This window comes from Anomaloglossus baeobatrachus, chromosome 5 (assembly GCF_048569485.1).
Source record: "Anomaloglossus baeobatrachus isolate aAnoBae1 chromosome 5, aAnoBae1.hap1, whole genome shotgun sequence".
NCBI lineage: Eukaryota > Metazoa > Chordata > Amphibia > Anura > Aromobatidae > Anomaloglossus > Anomaloglossus baeobatrachus.
In genome coordinates, this window is record NC_134357.1 from 563,108,284 (window position 1) to 563,124,302 (window position 16,019).

General features: G+C 44.8%; 1 protein-coding gene across 1 annotated transcript in view; it reads right to left on the reverse strand.

Annotated features, from left to right (window-relative positions):
* LOC142313023 (uncharacterized) overlaps nt 1-16,019 on the reverse strand; it is a 203,665-nt gene that overhangs the window by 100,049 nt on the left and 87,597 nt on the right. The window contains exons 7-12 of the mRNA XM_075352010.1: nt 15,203-15,259; nt 5,558-5,707; nt 5,249-5,428; nt 5,043-5,166; nt 4,862-4,959; nt 4,574-4,664 (exon numbers count right to left, since the gene is read on the reverse strand). Of these exons, the coding sequence (XP_075208125.1) occupies nt 4,574-4,664; nt 4,862-4,959; nt 5,043-5,166; nt 5,249-5,428; nt 5,558-5,707; nt 15,203-15,259 (700 nt within the window). The remainder of the gene's footprint in view (nt 1-4,573; nt 4,665-4,861; nt 4,960-5,042; nt 5,167-5,248; nt 5,429-5,557; nt 5,708-15,202; nt 15,260-16,019) is intronic.

Sequence of the window (16,019 nt, forward strand, 5' to 3'; positions counted from 1 at the left end):
TGTCGCGGGCGGCGGGGCGCTGCGCTCGCTAACGCTCGGGTCCGGCGCTGCTGCTTGGTGGCTCGAGCGGTGGGCCGGATCCGGGGACTCGAGCGGCGCTCCTCGCCCGTGAGTGAAAAGGGGGTGGTTTGTCTGGGGATTTAGTCCGTGACGCCACCCACGGGTTGTGGTGAAGATGGGCACCACCGCTGCTGGAGACGGGGATCCCGGGAGCGATGGTAGGGAGCAGCTGGGATGTTGTTTTCCCCCTCCGTGGGTAGGGGTTGGTGGTCCCGGGGCCCAGTGGTGTGACGGGGAGGCAAGGTTGGTGAGGTGCAGGGTTGCAGGGACAGCATGGCGTGCTGCCGGATGGCACGGGTGTACTCACTCAGCAATAGATGCACAAAGTCTCCGGTAAACCAAACGGCTGGATGGACGGGTCCCGCAGCCGGCTGCAGTGTCTCTCCCCGGACAGGTGATGGTGGCTGTCTCTCCCTGCACCTTTGTGTACTGTGTTGACTCCAATGGCTTCCCAAGGGTAGTCCGCTCCCCGGGGTAAAGATGCCGGAGGAGCCCGTTTTGCCCGCAGGCGCTGGCCCTTGGATTTCTAGCCTGTGGTGGTGGCTGTATATCCTCACGGTGTGAGCAGTTGCCTTCAATCGGGACTTGGTTGTTAGGGAACCCCAGGGGTTCCTGTCACATTCGGATTTGACTATTGACGGCGGCTCCAAGCCTGGTCGGGGTCCGATGGCCCTGCCTGTGTGCTTAGCTTCACTCCGTTCCCCGGTCCGGTACCGGTGCGCCACCGCCCAGCCCCGGTCCTTACGGCTCTGCGGAGTTCCACCAACTCCTGCAGACGGCCACCACCATCTGCCAACCTTGCTGTCAGTGCCTGGGCTCCGACCCAGACACCTCAAGTGTTTACTCCTCTCACTTTCACCTCCAAGACTAATCTGACACTTTTCCCACCTCCAGGCCTGTGAACTCCTCGGTGGGTGGGGCCAACTGCCTGGCTCCGCCCCACCTGGTGTGGACATCAGACCCTGGAGGGAGGCAACAAGGGTTTTTGTCTGACTAATGTAACTGTCTGGGGGGTGGGTGCGTGTGTTTTGTCTGTGGCTACCTGGCTAGTCCAGGGCGCCACACAACCAGGGTGCGTGACTGGCCAACGGCCACCACAGTGACATTCCCCAGTTATAAACCGCCCGGGACCGAGTACCCCAGGGGTGGGCAATTAATTTTCCCATGGGGCCGCATGAGAAATTGGGATGGTTTTAGAGAGCCAGACTAATATAATTAACTCCTTTCTACCCAATTCTGTATATATGTTCAAGAAAAGCCACAGCCACACCATGATTTACCAGAAAAATATGTGACAGTATAGTGAAACCATAATGACCACAACAACTGGATGGGGACTAGGACAAGTCGTTATACTTAAGTGCAAACAAGAGAAATTTACGACCAGAGTCCAAGGTACAAAAGTGAAAAACTTTATTGGGTGGATAGGTGCGGGGCGGCACAGAACAAGTGTGGACATCGGCAAGTGATCGCTAAATGTTAGGGATCTTACCCAACTGCTGACAGATCATTAACAGTCTATACATGTGATGTACAATAATTACATATGAAACACAATATTACATATATGTATGATCAAGAAGTCGGCAGTCCTCCAAGAAAAACGAGTAAACTACTAAGCATCAATAAACAAGGGTCCCAATCTAAGACAGAATACCTCCTATAGAGATCATGGCAACCATATACACTACGTGTTCAACGTTCGGATATGAATAGGTTGCACAGTGTGTAAAGTGAAGAGTGGAGGAGGGACCCTGGCGCCCCAGATGCCAAAGGGATAATAGATAATTCAAAATGTCACTATTACCTGGCGGCCATGCGAGCAGACGTCACGCAGGGTAATTCAGCGCGGCACCGCGATGACATCCTGGCGCACGCATCAGCTGAAACTACGGGACATATTAAAGGAGTAAGAACAGAGTGTGGCCGAGTATAAAGTCATGGGATATACCATAGTAACATATATAGGACTAGACTACTAATATAGGTAACATTGCCATCATATATATTGTTATACATTAATATCCAACATTATTCAATAGTTACAGCTCAGGCAGTTTACCGCATTTAAATACAGAAAATAGAAATAACTGACAAATGGTAATATCCCACGATATAGTTACAGAATGACATGAAGGTCAATATCAAAAAGGACCAAACATTGAGAAAAGTACTATAGGAAACCATGTAGCCTTGTGGTGCGATGTGCGTCCTTGGTTGCCCAGGGCGCTGCATGCGTCACGGCCACGCTGATCTGCGATGATTGACGTCATCGCGGTGCCGCGCTGAATTACCCTGCGTGACGTCTGCTCGCATGGCCGCCATGTGATGCACACATGTGGCGGTCATGTGACCGGATCTGTCGGGCGGGGGGGCGGTGCAGCGCGCGATGTGCGTCCTTGGTTGCCCTGGGCGCTGCGTGCGTCACGGCCTTGCTGATCTGCGATGATTGGCGGACGCCCTGTTTTAAGCCACACTTCCCCTCACTGCACTACGCCCCCTGACGAAGGCTTCATAGCCGAAACGGCCGTCGGGTTGGACACAGGCTCTGGTTGATCACTGCACCTCTCCAGGTAATAGCGACATTTTGAATTATCTATTGTCCCTTTGGCGTCTGGGGTGCCAGGGTCCCTCCTCCACTCTTCACTTTACACACTGTGCAACCTATTCATATCCGAACGTTGAACACGTAGTGTATATGGTTGCCATGATCTCTATAGGAGGTATTCTGTCTTATATTGGGACCCTTGTTTATTGATGCTTAGTAGTTTACTCGTTTTTCCTGGAGGACTGCCGACTTCTTGATCATACATATATGTAATATTGTGTTTCATATGTAATTATTGTACATCACATGTATGGACTGTTAATGATCTGTCAGCAGTTGGGTAAGATGCCTAACATTTAGCGATCACCTGCCGATGTCCACACTTGTTCTGTGCCGCCCCACACCTATCCACCCAATAAAGTTTTTCACTTTTGTACCTTGGACTCTGGTCGTAAATTTCTCTTGTTTGCACCAATACTGTATATAGTATATATAATATCCCTTCATAAACAAACAGTAAGTTAAACAATACAAAGATTCAATGAGAATATGGAAGACCTAATTACATCATTATTTAATGAGATGATGAACTTTAAAGATCTTGTGATTGTTCACTTTAGAAAATTGTCAACTTTACATTGTTTAAAAAACTAAACCTCACATCTTGACCAAAAAAATAGCACGTTTTTCAAAGACTGGCATCCTGGCATATGATCAGATATGGGTATGACGTGTATATAGCCATCCTGTATCCACACTTACTGTATGCGCTCTACATACTTATGTGCTCATTAAACCACTTCAAAAGGAGCCTTAGGAAAAGACATCTCTGAGGTGACGGATCCCGGCAAATACTGCTACACGGCAGGTATGTGGGATCCAGCTGCAGCGTCTTCCTCACTCTGATGGGCGCGTGATCAGGCCCTGTAATGGCGGTGCGCTGCTGCAGGGGGCAGGGGAGAGGGCGTGTGGTACCTGATGTAACTCTGGTACCACTAGCAGTTTCGGGCTCTTCTCTGCGGTAATTCTAGGTACCAGACCCGCTCTAGTTATGTTTACACACATACACATAAACACACACATAAACACACACACACACACAATCCCCATATACTACATCGCTACACCGCCCATATATTACGCCTGTAATATACATCACTGCATCCCTGTACACTACACATGTAATAAACTACACCTCTATATACCCCTGTATTGCTGTATTGTACTACACCACTGCATCACTATATACACCTGTATTATACTACACCCCTATATACACCTGTATTATACTACACCCCTATATACACCTGTAATATACTACATCACTACATACTACACCTGTATTATACTACACCCCTATATACTACACCTGTAAAACTACATTCCCATATACTACATAACTACACCCCAAATATTTGTCAACAGTTATATCCCTCCTCCAGCCTCCCCGCCCCCCATTGTCCCCGCAGGTTACTAGTAACCACTCACCTCTCCCTCCTTATTGTCCCGTCCTCAGGCACCTCTGTACGGGCCCTTGCGGACATGCTTCTTCTCTTGTACGGCCCCCCGCTGAGCTGCTTCTGCTCTCCGTACGGGCCCCGGCTGCTGCAGCTTCTTCTTCTGCCGGGCGGGAACTTTTCAAATGACACACGCGCGCTGTACTGACGACATCAGGGCGCGCGTGTGTCACAGAGAAAGGTGCCGGGCAGGGAACAGAGGACAGATTCCTGCGTTCTACTGCCTGCACTGTGCGAAGCTGCAGGATTGCTCCCTGCCCTACACGCAGCGTGTGATGAGGGCGATCTGACCAGGGACCTCCCCAGAGCCTGGAGCTCCGGACAATAGGTCAGATTATCCTCATCACTGACCGGCGAGCAAGGACACCCTGAACCAGGCGGGCTGGTCACAGACGCGGGCCGCCCCTTGCCCAGGTCTGCACTCCATAACCCTGGGCGACACACTCACCTGGGCGGTTATCTGTAGTAATCTCCTCTTTACTCCGCTCCTCAACTCTCACATATGTCTCTGTAGTATTAATATGGGGCAGATCTTCACCCTGAAACAAATATTGTAAAAGTTACAGACAGATGGAGAAGTCACATCTATGATCAGCTCTAATCCTGCCATCTCCACCGCTCTCATTACACAAGTATAAAACATATAATACTGGAGGATAAAACAAGACTGAGCACAAGACCTTCACAGCCGTCTACACATCATAGGGAGATTTCATGGCACCTTCTCTCCATCTACCTGATGATCCTGAGGAACATCAGGATCTTCTTGTTTACAGTCCTGTGGGAGAAGAGGACGGGGACATCTCTCTGGTGTTGTCCTCTTACTGGATAGAACTGGAGGAGACACATACAGGGACTGAATTCATTCCTTACATACAGATAATTATAGGCCGTGTGTATTTAGTCCTGTTTATTACCTGGTGAGGTGAGGGACTGGGGAACCTCAATCATGACGTCCTTGTACAGATCTTTGTGTCCTTCTAAATACTCCCACTCCTCCATGGAGAAATAGACGGTGACATCCTGACACCTTATAGGAACCTGACACATACAATGATACCGTCACCCCCCGATCCCTTCATAGCGTTACTGTATAATGTCCCAGAATTCCCAGCAGTGTCACCTCTCCAGTCAGCAGCTCAATAATCTTGTAGGTGAGTTCTAGGACCTTCTGGTCATTGATGTCCTCATGTATCGGGGGGTGAGGTGGAGGCCCCGTGATTGGGCTCAGGGGTCTTCCCCATCCCTCAGACACAGGGGCCTGACAGCGCTCACTAGAGGTCTTCTTCACTACTGTGTAATCCTGGTTATGGAGAGACACAGTAAGAAATCTCACTCCAGACATTTCCAGAGTCCTCACCTCTCCAGTTCTGTCCATCTGTTATTCCCATAGATAAGAATGGTGTAATGTGACGTCATCAGAATCTCTCACCTCTCCAGTAAGCCGGAAGAGGATCTCTAGGGTGAGGTGTAATATCCTCTCCGCCATCTTGTCCCTGTCCATATCCATTCTTGATGGGTCAATCAGGAGAATTCTCTTATATAGAAGATCTCCACTGAGAGGATCCGATATTGTAGGGACCTGAATGGGGAGAAGATGACGATGTAACATCATAATGAATCCGGGGTAATAATACAATTACTGGAGATAATAAGGGGAAACATATGAGGAGACGGAACGTGTAGATTGTGTGTGGAGGGAAATATAAGGTTAATATCGGACGGATCCTCAGTCGATTGAGATCACAGTGATGTCACCGTCACTCGAGGGCTACAGCGATCATGTGTAATACATAGTGACATCACCGCTGTGACCAATGACATAGCTGCAGTGCTGAAAAAAAGAAAAAAAAAGGGACGGTGTGTGCCACTTATAATGGAGCCCTGCTCTGTTCCAAAATGGATTTGATGCAAAAATGAATTAAACTTGGTTTTACTGGTATGAAAAAATAAATAATTAAATAAAAAATTTGGTATCAGAACTGTACAACACATTTCGACGAATGCCTTCTTCATGTACATGTGCATCATTACAGTTTGTTAGTACAACACAAAGATGTATATATGCTTATTTCCCAGCAGTCCCACCCATGGAAGTGCTGAGAGATTACTTGGGAGCATTATCCCTCACCTGTTAAACCTCACTGGGAACTCCTCTAAGAACATTGCATATTTTTGTAGGAAACCAACACACACGATCCTTGATACAGAAAATTCTAAAAATTACCCGGTAAAGTCCAACCTGACTTGAATCGTAGGTGCGATTTAAAATCTCTTTAGACAAATGTAGAGGGAGGGGAATGAGTACTAAAAACTTATTAATAAAAAAAAATATCCAAAACTTTTTTCCTTTCCTTTCTTTTTAAAATATAAATTGATATTATAACATAAAACGGAGTGAATGATTGGCAGTGATCCATTCCCTATAGGTGATAGGTTTTAAAGCTCGGTAGTGGTATTCTAGCTTGGTACTCAGCCCTGTGCGAGCTGCTTGTAGCGTTTGAATGACGCACACTGAGGGTAACAGCAGCGTGATTACAGTAGTGCTTGTGATCGTGCAGTGTGCCTACAATAAAAAAAATTGGAGAATGCCCACCCAGCCTCTCCCGGAAGTGATCTGCTTAGGCCTGGCCGTATGTGGACGGAGACTCAAACTGCCAATTAGTGATTCCGAACCTTCTAGGGCAAGGTTTGGACATATGTAGGTTCAGTTTGCTTGCTGCTGGTGAACTGAACCTCCACAGCTTCGCTCATCTCTAAGGTTATGTGCGCACGTAGCGTTTTTTCATGCATTTCCGCAGCGTTTTGAGCTTCAGCGTTTTAATGCAAAATTGCATGCGTTTTGATTTCCAAGCAAAGTCTATGGAAAATCGGGCTTTATTGTGCGCACGATGCTTTTAAATACGCAGCGTTTTTGGTGTAAAAAATTTGTCAAAATCTCACCATTTGAAGAAGCAACATGTCAATTGTTTTTGTCATTTTGGCAACGTTTTGGTAACATTGAAGTGAATGAGAATTATAAAAACGCATCCTAAAAGAAATTTCTAGCGTTTTACATGCTTTTATGATGCTAAACGCATGCTTTTTTGTCAAAATCAAAGCATGCGTTTTTGGCATTATAGTGAGGTCAAGAGGTTTCCATATGCCCTCACATCCATTCCGACTTTAAAATGTGAGTCAAACAATACTTTTACTTTATTGTGAACATAATTATTAAATCACAATAATAATTTTCGGTAAATTATCATTATAGTGTATGATTTAAAAGTTATTACCGTATTTTTCGCATTATAAGACACACCTGATTATAAGACGCAGACCCAAATTTGGTGAAGGAAAAGAGAATTTTTTTTTTGTTAATGTTAAATGGGGTCCGTCTTATAATGCCAGTGTCCGTCTAACAAATCATATAGGGTATATGTCCCTTATAGCCCACCATCCTAAAATTAGCCCCCTTAATCTGGATATGGCCCCCGTATATTGAATATAACCCCCTTGTGCTGACACACGTCCCCCAGTGATGCCACATCTCCCCGATTGCTGGCACACGTCCCCTATTGATGGCACACGTCCCCTATTGATGGCACACGTCCTCCTATTGATGGCACACGTCCTCCTATTGATGGCACACGTCCAATATTGCTGGCACATATCCCCCTACAGCTGGCACAAGTCTCCTATAGCTGGCACACATCCCCTACAGCTGGCACAGGTCTCCTATTACTGGCACAAGTCTCCTATGGCTGGCACAAGTCTTCTATAGCTGGCACAGGTCTCCTATTACTGGCACAAGTCTCCTATGGCTGGCACAAGTCTCCTATTGCTGGCACACATCCCATATTGCTGGCACACATCCCATATTGCTGGCACATGTCTCCTATTGCTGGCACACGTCCCATATTGCTGGCACACGTCCCCTACAGCTGGCACAGGTCTCCTATTGCTGGCACAAGTCTCCTATTGCTGTCACAAGTCTCCTATTGCTGGCACACATCCCCTACAGCTGGCATAAGTCTCCTATTGCTGGCACACATCCCTTACAGCTGGCACACATCCCCTACAGCTGGCACAGGTCTCCTATTGCTGGCACAAGTCTCCTATAGCTGGCACAAGTCTCCTATTGCTGTCACAAGTCTCCTATTGCTGTCACAAGTCTCCTATTGCTGTCACACATCCCCTACAGCTGGCATAAGTCTCCTATTGCTGGCACACATCCCCTACAGCTGGCACACGTCTCCTATAGCTGGCACAAGTCTCCTATAGCTGGCACACATCCCATATTGCTGGCACACATCCCCTACAACTAGCACAGGTCTCCTATGGATGGCACACGTCCCCCTGTGTTTGATATGGCCCTCATGCTGCTGCCCATAGTAAAATAAACACTTTACTTACCTTCTCCAGTGCTGCAATCCCTCGTGTCTCCCTCCATGTTGCTGAGCTCCTGCACTTCCTGGTTTTCGGTGCCGGTCATGTGATCGGCACAGCAGAGCGACGTGATCTCTGCGTGCTTGATCACAGCGGCAGCCATGAGATCGGGGAGACACGCTGGAGGAGGTAAGTAAAGCTTTTTTATTTTAGGATGGGCAGCAGCATGGGGACCATATCTAACACGGGGGGTGGGGGAAATGTGCGATCAAAAAGTGGCACAGGCACATATAATATGTGCTGCTCCCCCAGCCTATCACCGCGGTACGGTTTCAGCACCACGGTGATGGACAGCGGCAGTGCATATTACAGTCATATGAAAAAGTTTGGGCACCCGTATTAATGTTAACCTTTTTTCTTTATAACAATTTGGGTTTTTGCAACAGCCATTTCTGTTTCATATATCTAATAACTGATGGACTGAGTAATATTTCTGGTTTGAAATGAGGTTTATTGTACTAACAGAAAATGTGCAATCCGCATTTAAACAAAATTTGCCTTAGCCTCTAGTCGCTTCCTGTAGCATTTAATGAGTTCCTGGATGAAGGTATATTTGACCATTCCTGTTTACAAAACAATTCCAGTTCAGTTAAGTTTGATGGTCACCGAGCATGGACAGCACGCTTCAAATCATTCCACAGATTTTCAATGATATTCAGGTCTGGGGACTGGGATGGCCATTCCAGAACATTGTAATTGTTCCTCTGCATGAATGCCTGAGTAGATTTGGAGCGGTGTTTTGGATCATTGTCTTGCTGAAATATCCATCCCCTGCGTAACTTCAACTTCATCACTGATTCTTGCACATTGTCAAGAATCTGCTGATACTGAGTTGAATCCATGCGACCCTCAACTTTAACAAGATTCCCGGTGCCGGCATTGGCCACACAGCCCCAAAGCATGATGGAACCTCCACCAAATTTTACTGTGGGTAGCAAGTGCTTATCTTGGAATGCCGTGTTTTTTTGCCTCCATGCATAACGCCTTTTTGTATGACCAAACAACTCAATCTTTGTTTCATCAGTCCACAGGACGTTCTACCAAAATGTAACTGGCTTGTCCAAATGTGCTTTTGCATACCTCAGGCGACTCTGTTTGTGGCGTGCTTGCAGAAACGGCTTCTGCATCACTCTTCCATACAGCTTCTCCTTGTGCAACGTGCGCTGTATTGTTGACCGATGCACATTGACACCATCTGCAGCAAGATGATGCTGCAGGTCTTTGGAGGTGGTCTGTGGATTGTCCTTGACTGTTCTCACCATTCTTCTTCTCTGCCTTTCTGATATTTTTCTTGGCCTGCCACTTCTGGGCTTAACAAGAACTGTACCTGTGTTCTTCCATTTACTTACTATGTTCCTCACAGTGGAAACTGACAGTTTAAATCTCTGAGACAACTTTTTGTATCCTTCCCCTGAACAACTATGCTGAATAATCTTTGTTGTCATATCATTTGAGAGTTGTTTTGAGGAGCCCATGATGCCACTCTTCATAGGAGATTCAAACAGGAGAACAACTGTGATACCAATGTGATATGACTGAAAGAATGTGTGATTAGATAGTAATCATAATCAAAAGATAGGAGTGATCCCAGATATTATTTGACCTATCAATAATTCAGTATCAAAGAGATGTCCTCTGGATGGCCAATATGATGACCAAAGAATACATGTCAAGCAGTTTCAAGATAATGAGGAAGTCACATTTACAGTTCCACTTACCGGAAACTTCTGGTTGGCTTAAAGACAGGTTTAAGGAAGCTTGCATATGAAATTTACGGCTCATTGCAATATTTCACTAACACTATGGTCAACTGGCAGGATGTGCAGGAAATGTGCAGGAAGCTGCTGGTGCCCACAGCAGTTTGTGGTCAAGTTACATGAACATGACTCAGCTGTCACATGCTGGTGACCATTTAAACACAACCTACAAAGTTTTCCTATAAAAATACACCGGACTCGCTTAATGTTAAGGGAAACCTTCCAGGACATTGAAGTGTACGCACTGTTCCTGTGATGCAAGATGCCATGATGTTGATTCCTTTATCATTAACTCGAGTTCCCTCCGATGTGAAAGGATTGCTACAACAAACGGTAATGTTGATGCATATTTCTGTTATTGTATAAGTTTCTATGACTATAGTTCTAAATGCCTATGTACCATTAACTATTCATGTGCTATTAAAATAAATAGTATCTTGCTATAAAGAATATTAGTATTCGTGCCTGATTAGGATATCAGTGAGTGCTTCGTAAGTACGGGCTTTCAGCCCCCTTTTTAGTAGAATTTAGCAAGACATAAATTGGCGTAGTCGGCAGGATTACTTCTATAAGAAGTAATTAACGAATTTTTGTAATTTAGAAATTAAAAACACATATTTGGCAATTTTTTCAATCTTTTTGAATAGTGTCAAAATGTTCAGAAAACGTAAGGATAATGTTAAGGAGGTTGTTGTGGAGATCCCATGCTGGATTGAGGCTCCCTACAATCTTATAGCACATGAATTGGTCAATTGTGGATTGGCAGAACAATGGCAGAATAAGCTTAAGGGTAGTGAAGCTACTGATGTTGTGAATGTACTCAGTGGTGTCCCTGTGAAAGCAGGTGATGTAGTGTCTTTAGCACGGCACAAACAATGGCAGGATAAGCTTAAGGGTAGTGAAGCTACTGATGTTGTGAATGTACTCAGTGGTGTCCCTGTGAAAACAGGTGATGTAGTGTCTTTAGCACGGCACAAACAATGGCAGGATAAGCTTAAGGGTAGTGAAGCTACTGATGTTGTGAATGTACTCAGTGGTGTCCCTGTGAAAGCAGGTGATGTAGTGTCTTTAGCACGGCACAAACAATGGCAGGATAAGCTTAAGGGTAGGGAAGCTACTGATGTTGTGAATGTACTCAGTAGTGCCCCTGTGAAAACAGGTGCTGTAGTGTCTTTAGCACGGCACAAACGATGGCAGGATAAGCTTAAGGGTAGTGAAGCTACTGATGTTGTGAATGTACTCAGTGGTGTCCCTGTGAAAACAGGTGATGTAGTGTCTTTAGCATGGCACAAACAATGGCAGGATAAGCTTAAGGGTAGTGAAGCTACTGATGTTGTGAATGTATTCGGTAGTGTCCCTGTGAAAGCAGGTGATGTAGTGTCTTTAGCACGGCACATCTGGATTTTGGCAAGTGCATATAGTGTAATGCATGAGCGTGATCTAAAGATGCAGAAGAAAAGTTCCCAGATGGAACAAAAGATGATAGAATTAGGTGGCCTGAAAACAGTTATGGAATGTAATACCAGACTGTTGAAGGATAAATTGGAACATTATCAGAATGTGGCAGAAAAAGCTGCCGTAAAAATTGCTCATATGTGGAGTAAAGGATGGGAGATCAGTGATGCCAAGGTTCAAGGACCGTCTCAGGTGGTAACATTTCTAGGGATTCAGTGGAACAAGGTGCACAGAGAGATCTTGCCCAATGCCAGACAGAAAATTATTAATTTTCCGGTCCCTAAATCCAAACAGGAGACTCAGTCTTATATTGGATTGTTTGATTTTTGGAGACAACATATCCCTCATTTGGGACAAATGTTGGCTCCTTTGTACAAAGTAACGAGGAAAAAATATGAGTTCCACTGGGGAGAGGAACAGCAAAATGTGTTTGAGATGGTCAGGGAAGTGTGGCAAGACATTGAAGGGATTATTCAATCTTCCAAGACCACTGTATTTCATGTTGATGCTCATGTCCCTACTAACTCACTTGAACGTTTGTTTAATTCAAAAGCAGATAAAGCAGCAACCATCAGACAAGTCAGTCCAACAGTTGACAAGGCAAGGTACAGCTGTTTGGGCACACCAGAAAGAGCGACACCTTATTCCGCAGGTTTAGACCTCAGTACATTGGAAACTGTCATGGTACCCCCAGGTAATGTAAAACCAATTTCAACAGGATTGGGTTGCCAGATACCAAAGGATCATTATGGTCAAATAGCCACTCCTAGTTTAGTGTTAAAAGGAGCCATAGTGGTGGGAGGGGTAATAGATGCAGATTATCAGGGAGAAATCAAGGTACTGATGCTAAATTTTGGAAATGAACCTTTGATCTTGATGAAACACCAGAAGGTGGCTCAGGTGTTGATAATTCTAATAAACTTGTCTGAAATAAGAGAAGGAACTGCCCCGGCAGAATTAACAATATGGGGTACTAAAGGTTTTAGATCCTCTAATATTACAAATGTAGGAGCAAAAATATTGATTCAAAACCTCCAAGGACCGCCCTCAGAGACAGCGGTAATAGCGGTCGGAAAAGATCGTACTTTCCTGATGAGACCAGGAGTGGGGAAGTGGGAATATGTCCCACAAGAAAAATGTTATTTACGAGAATAATAGTGTATCTTTATTTGCAGAAGGTGTGGTAAATAAGCGGAATCCATGGTATCGGTTACTGGGAAGAGCTCGATAGTGATGAGATGGAGAAATTCCTGTGTTTGATGTTTGCCTCTCTGGTCGTTGGATGGACAAGTCTACATCAGGAGGAACCTGTGGCGAATGAATTTCTGATGCACCATCACATTTTCAACACACAGATTGCTGGATCTGTACACATTCTTCGGTTACAGCCACCAGTATCCCTTATCTGGATGTCCCGGTGTCGATGGAGGAAATCTTAAAGTAGAAAAGTTGTTCTGACCATCTTGCTGATAAAGACACTCGAAGTGTTCGTCTATAGAATACTACAGTACCCATTTCCATAGTGGGATGGATCAATCTTCCATGGTGGCAAGGCAATCTGAATGCAACAGTCACCAATTTGCAATATCTGGCTTTTAAGGGAGGAATTTGGGTACTAAGAAATAAGACTGGACTGACTAACCTGGGATTCATCCCTATAGAGAATATAAAAATAAGTTTTGGGACAGTTATAAATACTGTAGATGGTTTTAAACCCAGCTTAGTGGAAAGGACAATTCATGATATGTTATGGCCTTATGCCAATATGTTCATAAATGGGACTAGTGAAACTTGTAGTAACATATCGGGAAATGTAATGTGTAATGATTCCTTTGAATATCAAGCAAATGCCAAAACACATGATATTCAAGGGAGCTTTTCAGATAATATTGCTTTTAGTTTTAATATACTGTACAAAAGTAGTGAAAGTGATTATATTTGTGATTCAACGTTTATCTAAACAAACCAAGAAAACAAAATTTGTGGCAAACAATATTTCTTGGTCATGGTATGGTATATTCCGAGTGATCTTCTTCTAGTGGAATACTGATGATGGAAAATAATCCCTGGGATCAAGGACCGATTGTGATACCAATGTGATATGACTGAAAGAATGTGTGATTAGATAGGAATCATAATCAAAAGATAGGAGTGATCCCAGATATTATTTGACCTATCAATAATTCAGTATCAAAGAGATGTCCTTTGGATATCCAATTTCACTAGTGGCCACCTTAAATACCTTTTCTCATGATTGGATACACCTGCCTATGAAGTTCAAAGCTCAATGAGGTTGCAAAACCAATTTAGTGCTTTAGTAACTCAGTAAAAAGTAGTTAGGAGTGTTCAAATCAAGAAATTGATAAGGTTGCCCATACTTTTGCACCGGTCAAATTTTGTTTAAATGTGGATTGCACATTTTCTGTTAGTACAATAAACCTCATTTCAATCCAGAAATATTACTCAGTCCATCAGTTATTAGATATATGAAACAGAAATAGCTGTTGCAAAATCCCAAATTGTTATAAAGAAAAAAGGTTAACATTAATAGGGGTGCCCAAACTTTTCCATATGACTTTATATGAGCTGGAGCAAGAGATCTCCCGCTGCCTCCTGCAGCCTCTACCAGCCTCCACCAGCCCCCAGCACCGCTTCAGAGTTGCCCCCACCTCCCCTGGAGCCTGCAGTATATAATCATGTATATTCGGATTATAAGACACACCCCCTACTTTCCCCCAAAATGTGGGGGAACAAAAGTGCATCTTATAATGCGAAAAATACGGTATTTTTTTCAGTATTTTCTACTGTTTGAATGATTAAACTCTATTTAGTTGTGTATTTGGAAAGAAAACGCATCTCAATTTAAGCAATGAAAATGCATGTAAAACGCGGTCAAAGCGCGTCAAAAACACTATAAAAATGCTTGCGTATTTCCTGCGTTTATGTGGTCAAAACCAAATTTGACAATGACAAATTCTGCCAGAGGATGCGTTCATTTCTGCAAGTTACTGAACGCAACGTGCGCACATAGCCTAACAGTAAACCAAGAAAGACAAAATGGACTACCTAACCCTAACAGCGCCACCACAAGAAAAGTCTGAACAGCTAACTGCCAGGCAAAGCAGATCCAACCAGTGCTGGCGTGCGCTGCGACCTTCTGACCCATGGAATAGGGGCGACTTCTCTCTGTCCCGATACCCAAGTCATAAAACCCTGATGTAAGTGCTCAGTGTAGAGAACGGGATAAATGTGATCCAATAGTAATAGACAGATGGAGAAGTCCCATCTATGATGAGCTCTAATCCTGCCATCTCCACCGCTCTCATTACACAAGTATAACACATATAATACTGGAGGATAAGACAAGACTGAGCACAAGACCTTCACAGCCGTCTACACATCATAGGGAGATTTCATGGCCCCTTCTCTCCATTTACCTGATGATCCTGAGGAACATCGGGCTCTTCTTGTTTACAGTCCTGTGGGAGAAGAGGACGGGGACATCTCTCTGGTGTTGTCCTCTTACTGGATAGACCTGGAGGAGACACATACAGGGACTGAATTCATTCCTTACATACAGATAATTATAGGCCGTGTGTATTTAGTCCTGTCTATTACCTGGTGATGTGAGGGGCTGGGGATCCTCCATCATGACGTCCTTGTACAGATCTTTGTGTCCTTCTAAATACTCCCACTCCTCCATGGAGAAATAGACGGTGACGTCCTGACACCTTATAGGAACCTGACACATACAATGATACCGTCACCCCCGATCCCTTCATAGCGTTACTGTATAAGGCTGCTTTCACACTACGTCTTTTTAACATGCGTCCTGAACGGTTTTTTAACGCAGAAACGGATCCAGTGCAAATGCGTTTTCATTTCAATGCATTTGCAATGGACTCGCGTTAACATGCGTTCACCTGCGTTTGCGTGCGTTATAGTGAGGATCCAGCGACTTGCAGTTTTTTAACATCTTTCAAAAACGCTACTTGTAGCGTTTTTGAGCTGCGTCCAACTTCTGCAAATTGCTGGATCCTGACTAAACAGCATGCAAACGCATGTGAACGCTGGCATGCTGATAGGCAGGATCCTGCTTGCTCTACTGAGCATGCCCAGAAACCAGCCTCCGTGATCAGTCTATCTCTCTCCTCCCTCTGTCTCTCCCCCTCCCTCTCCTGTCTCTCTCTCCCACCTAAGAGCTGAGGACACTCGTAACCAAGGTAAATATCGGGTAACCACTTATCTTAGTTA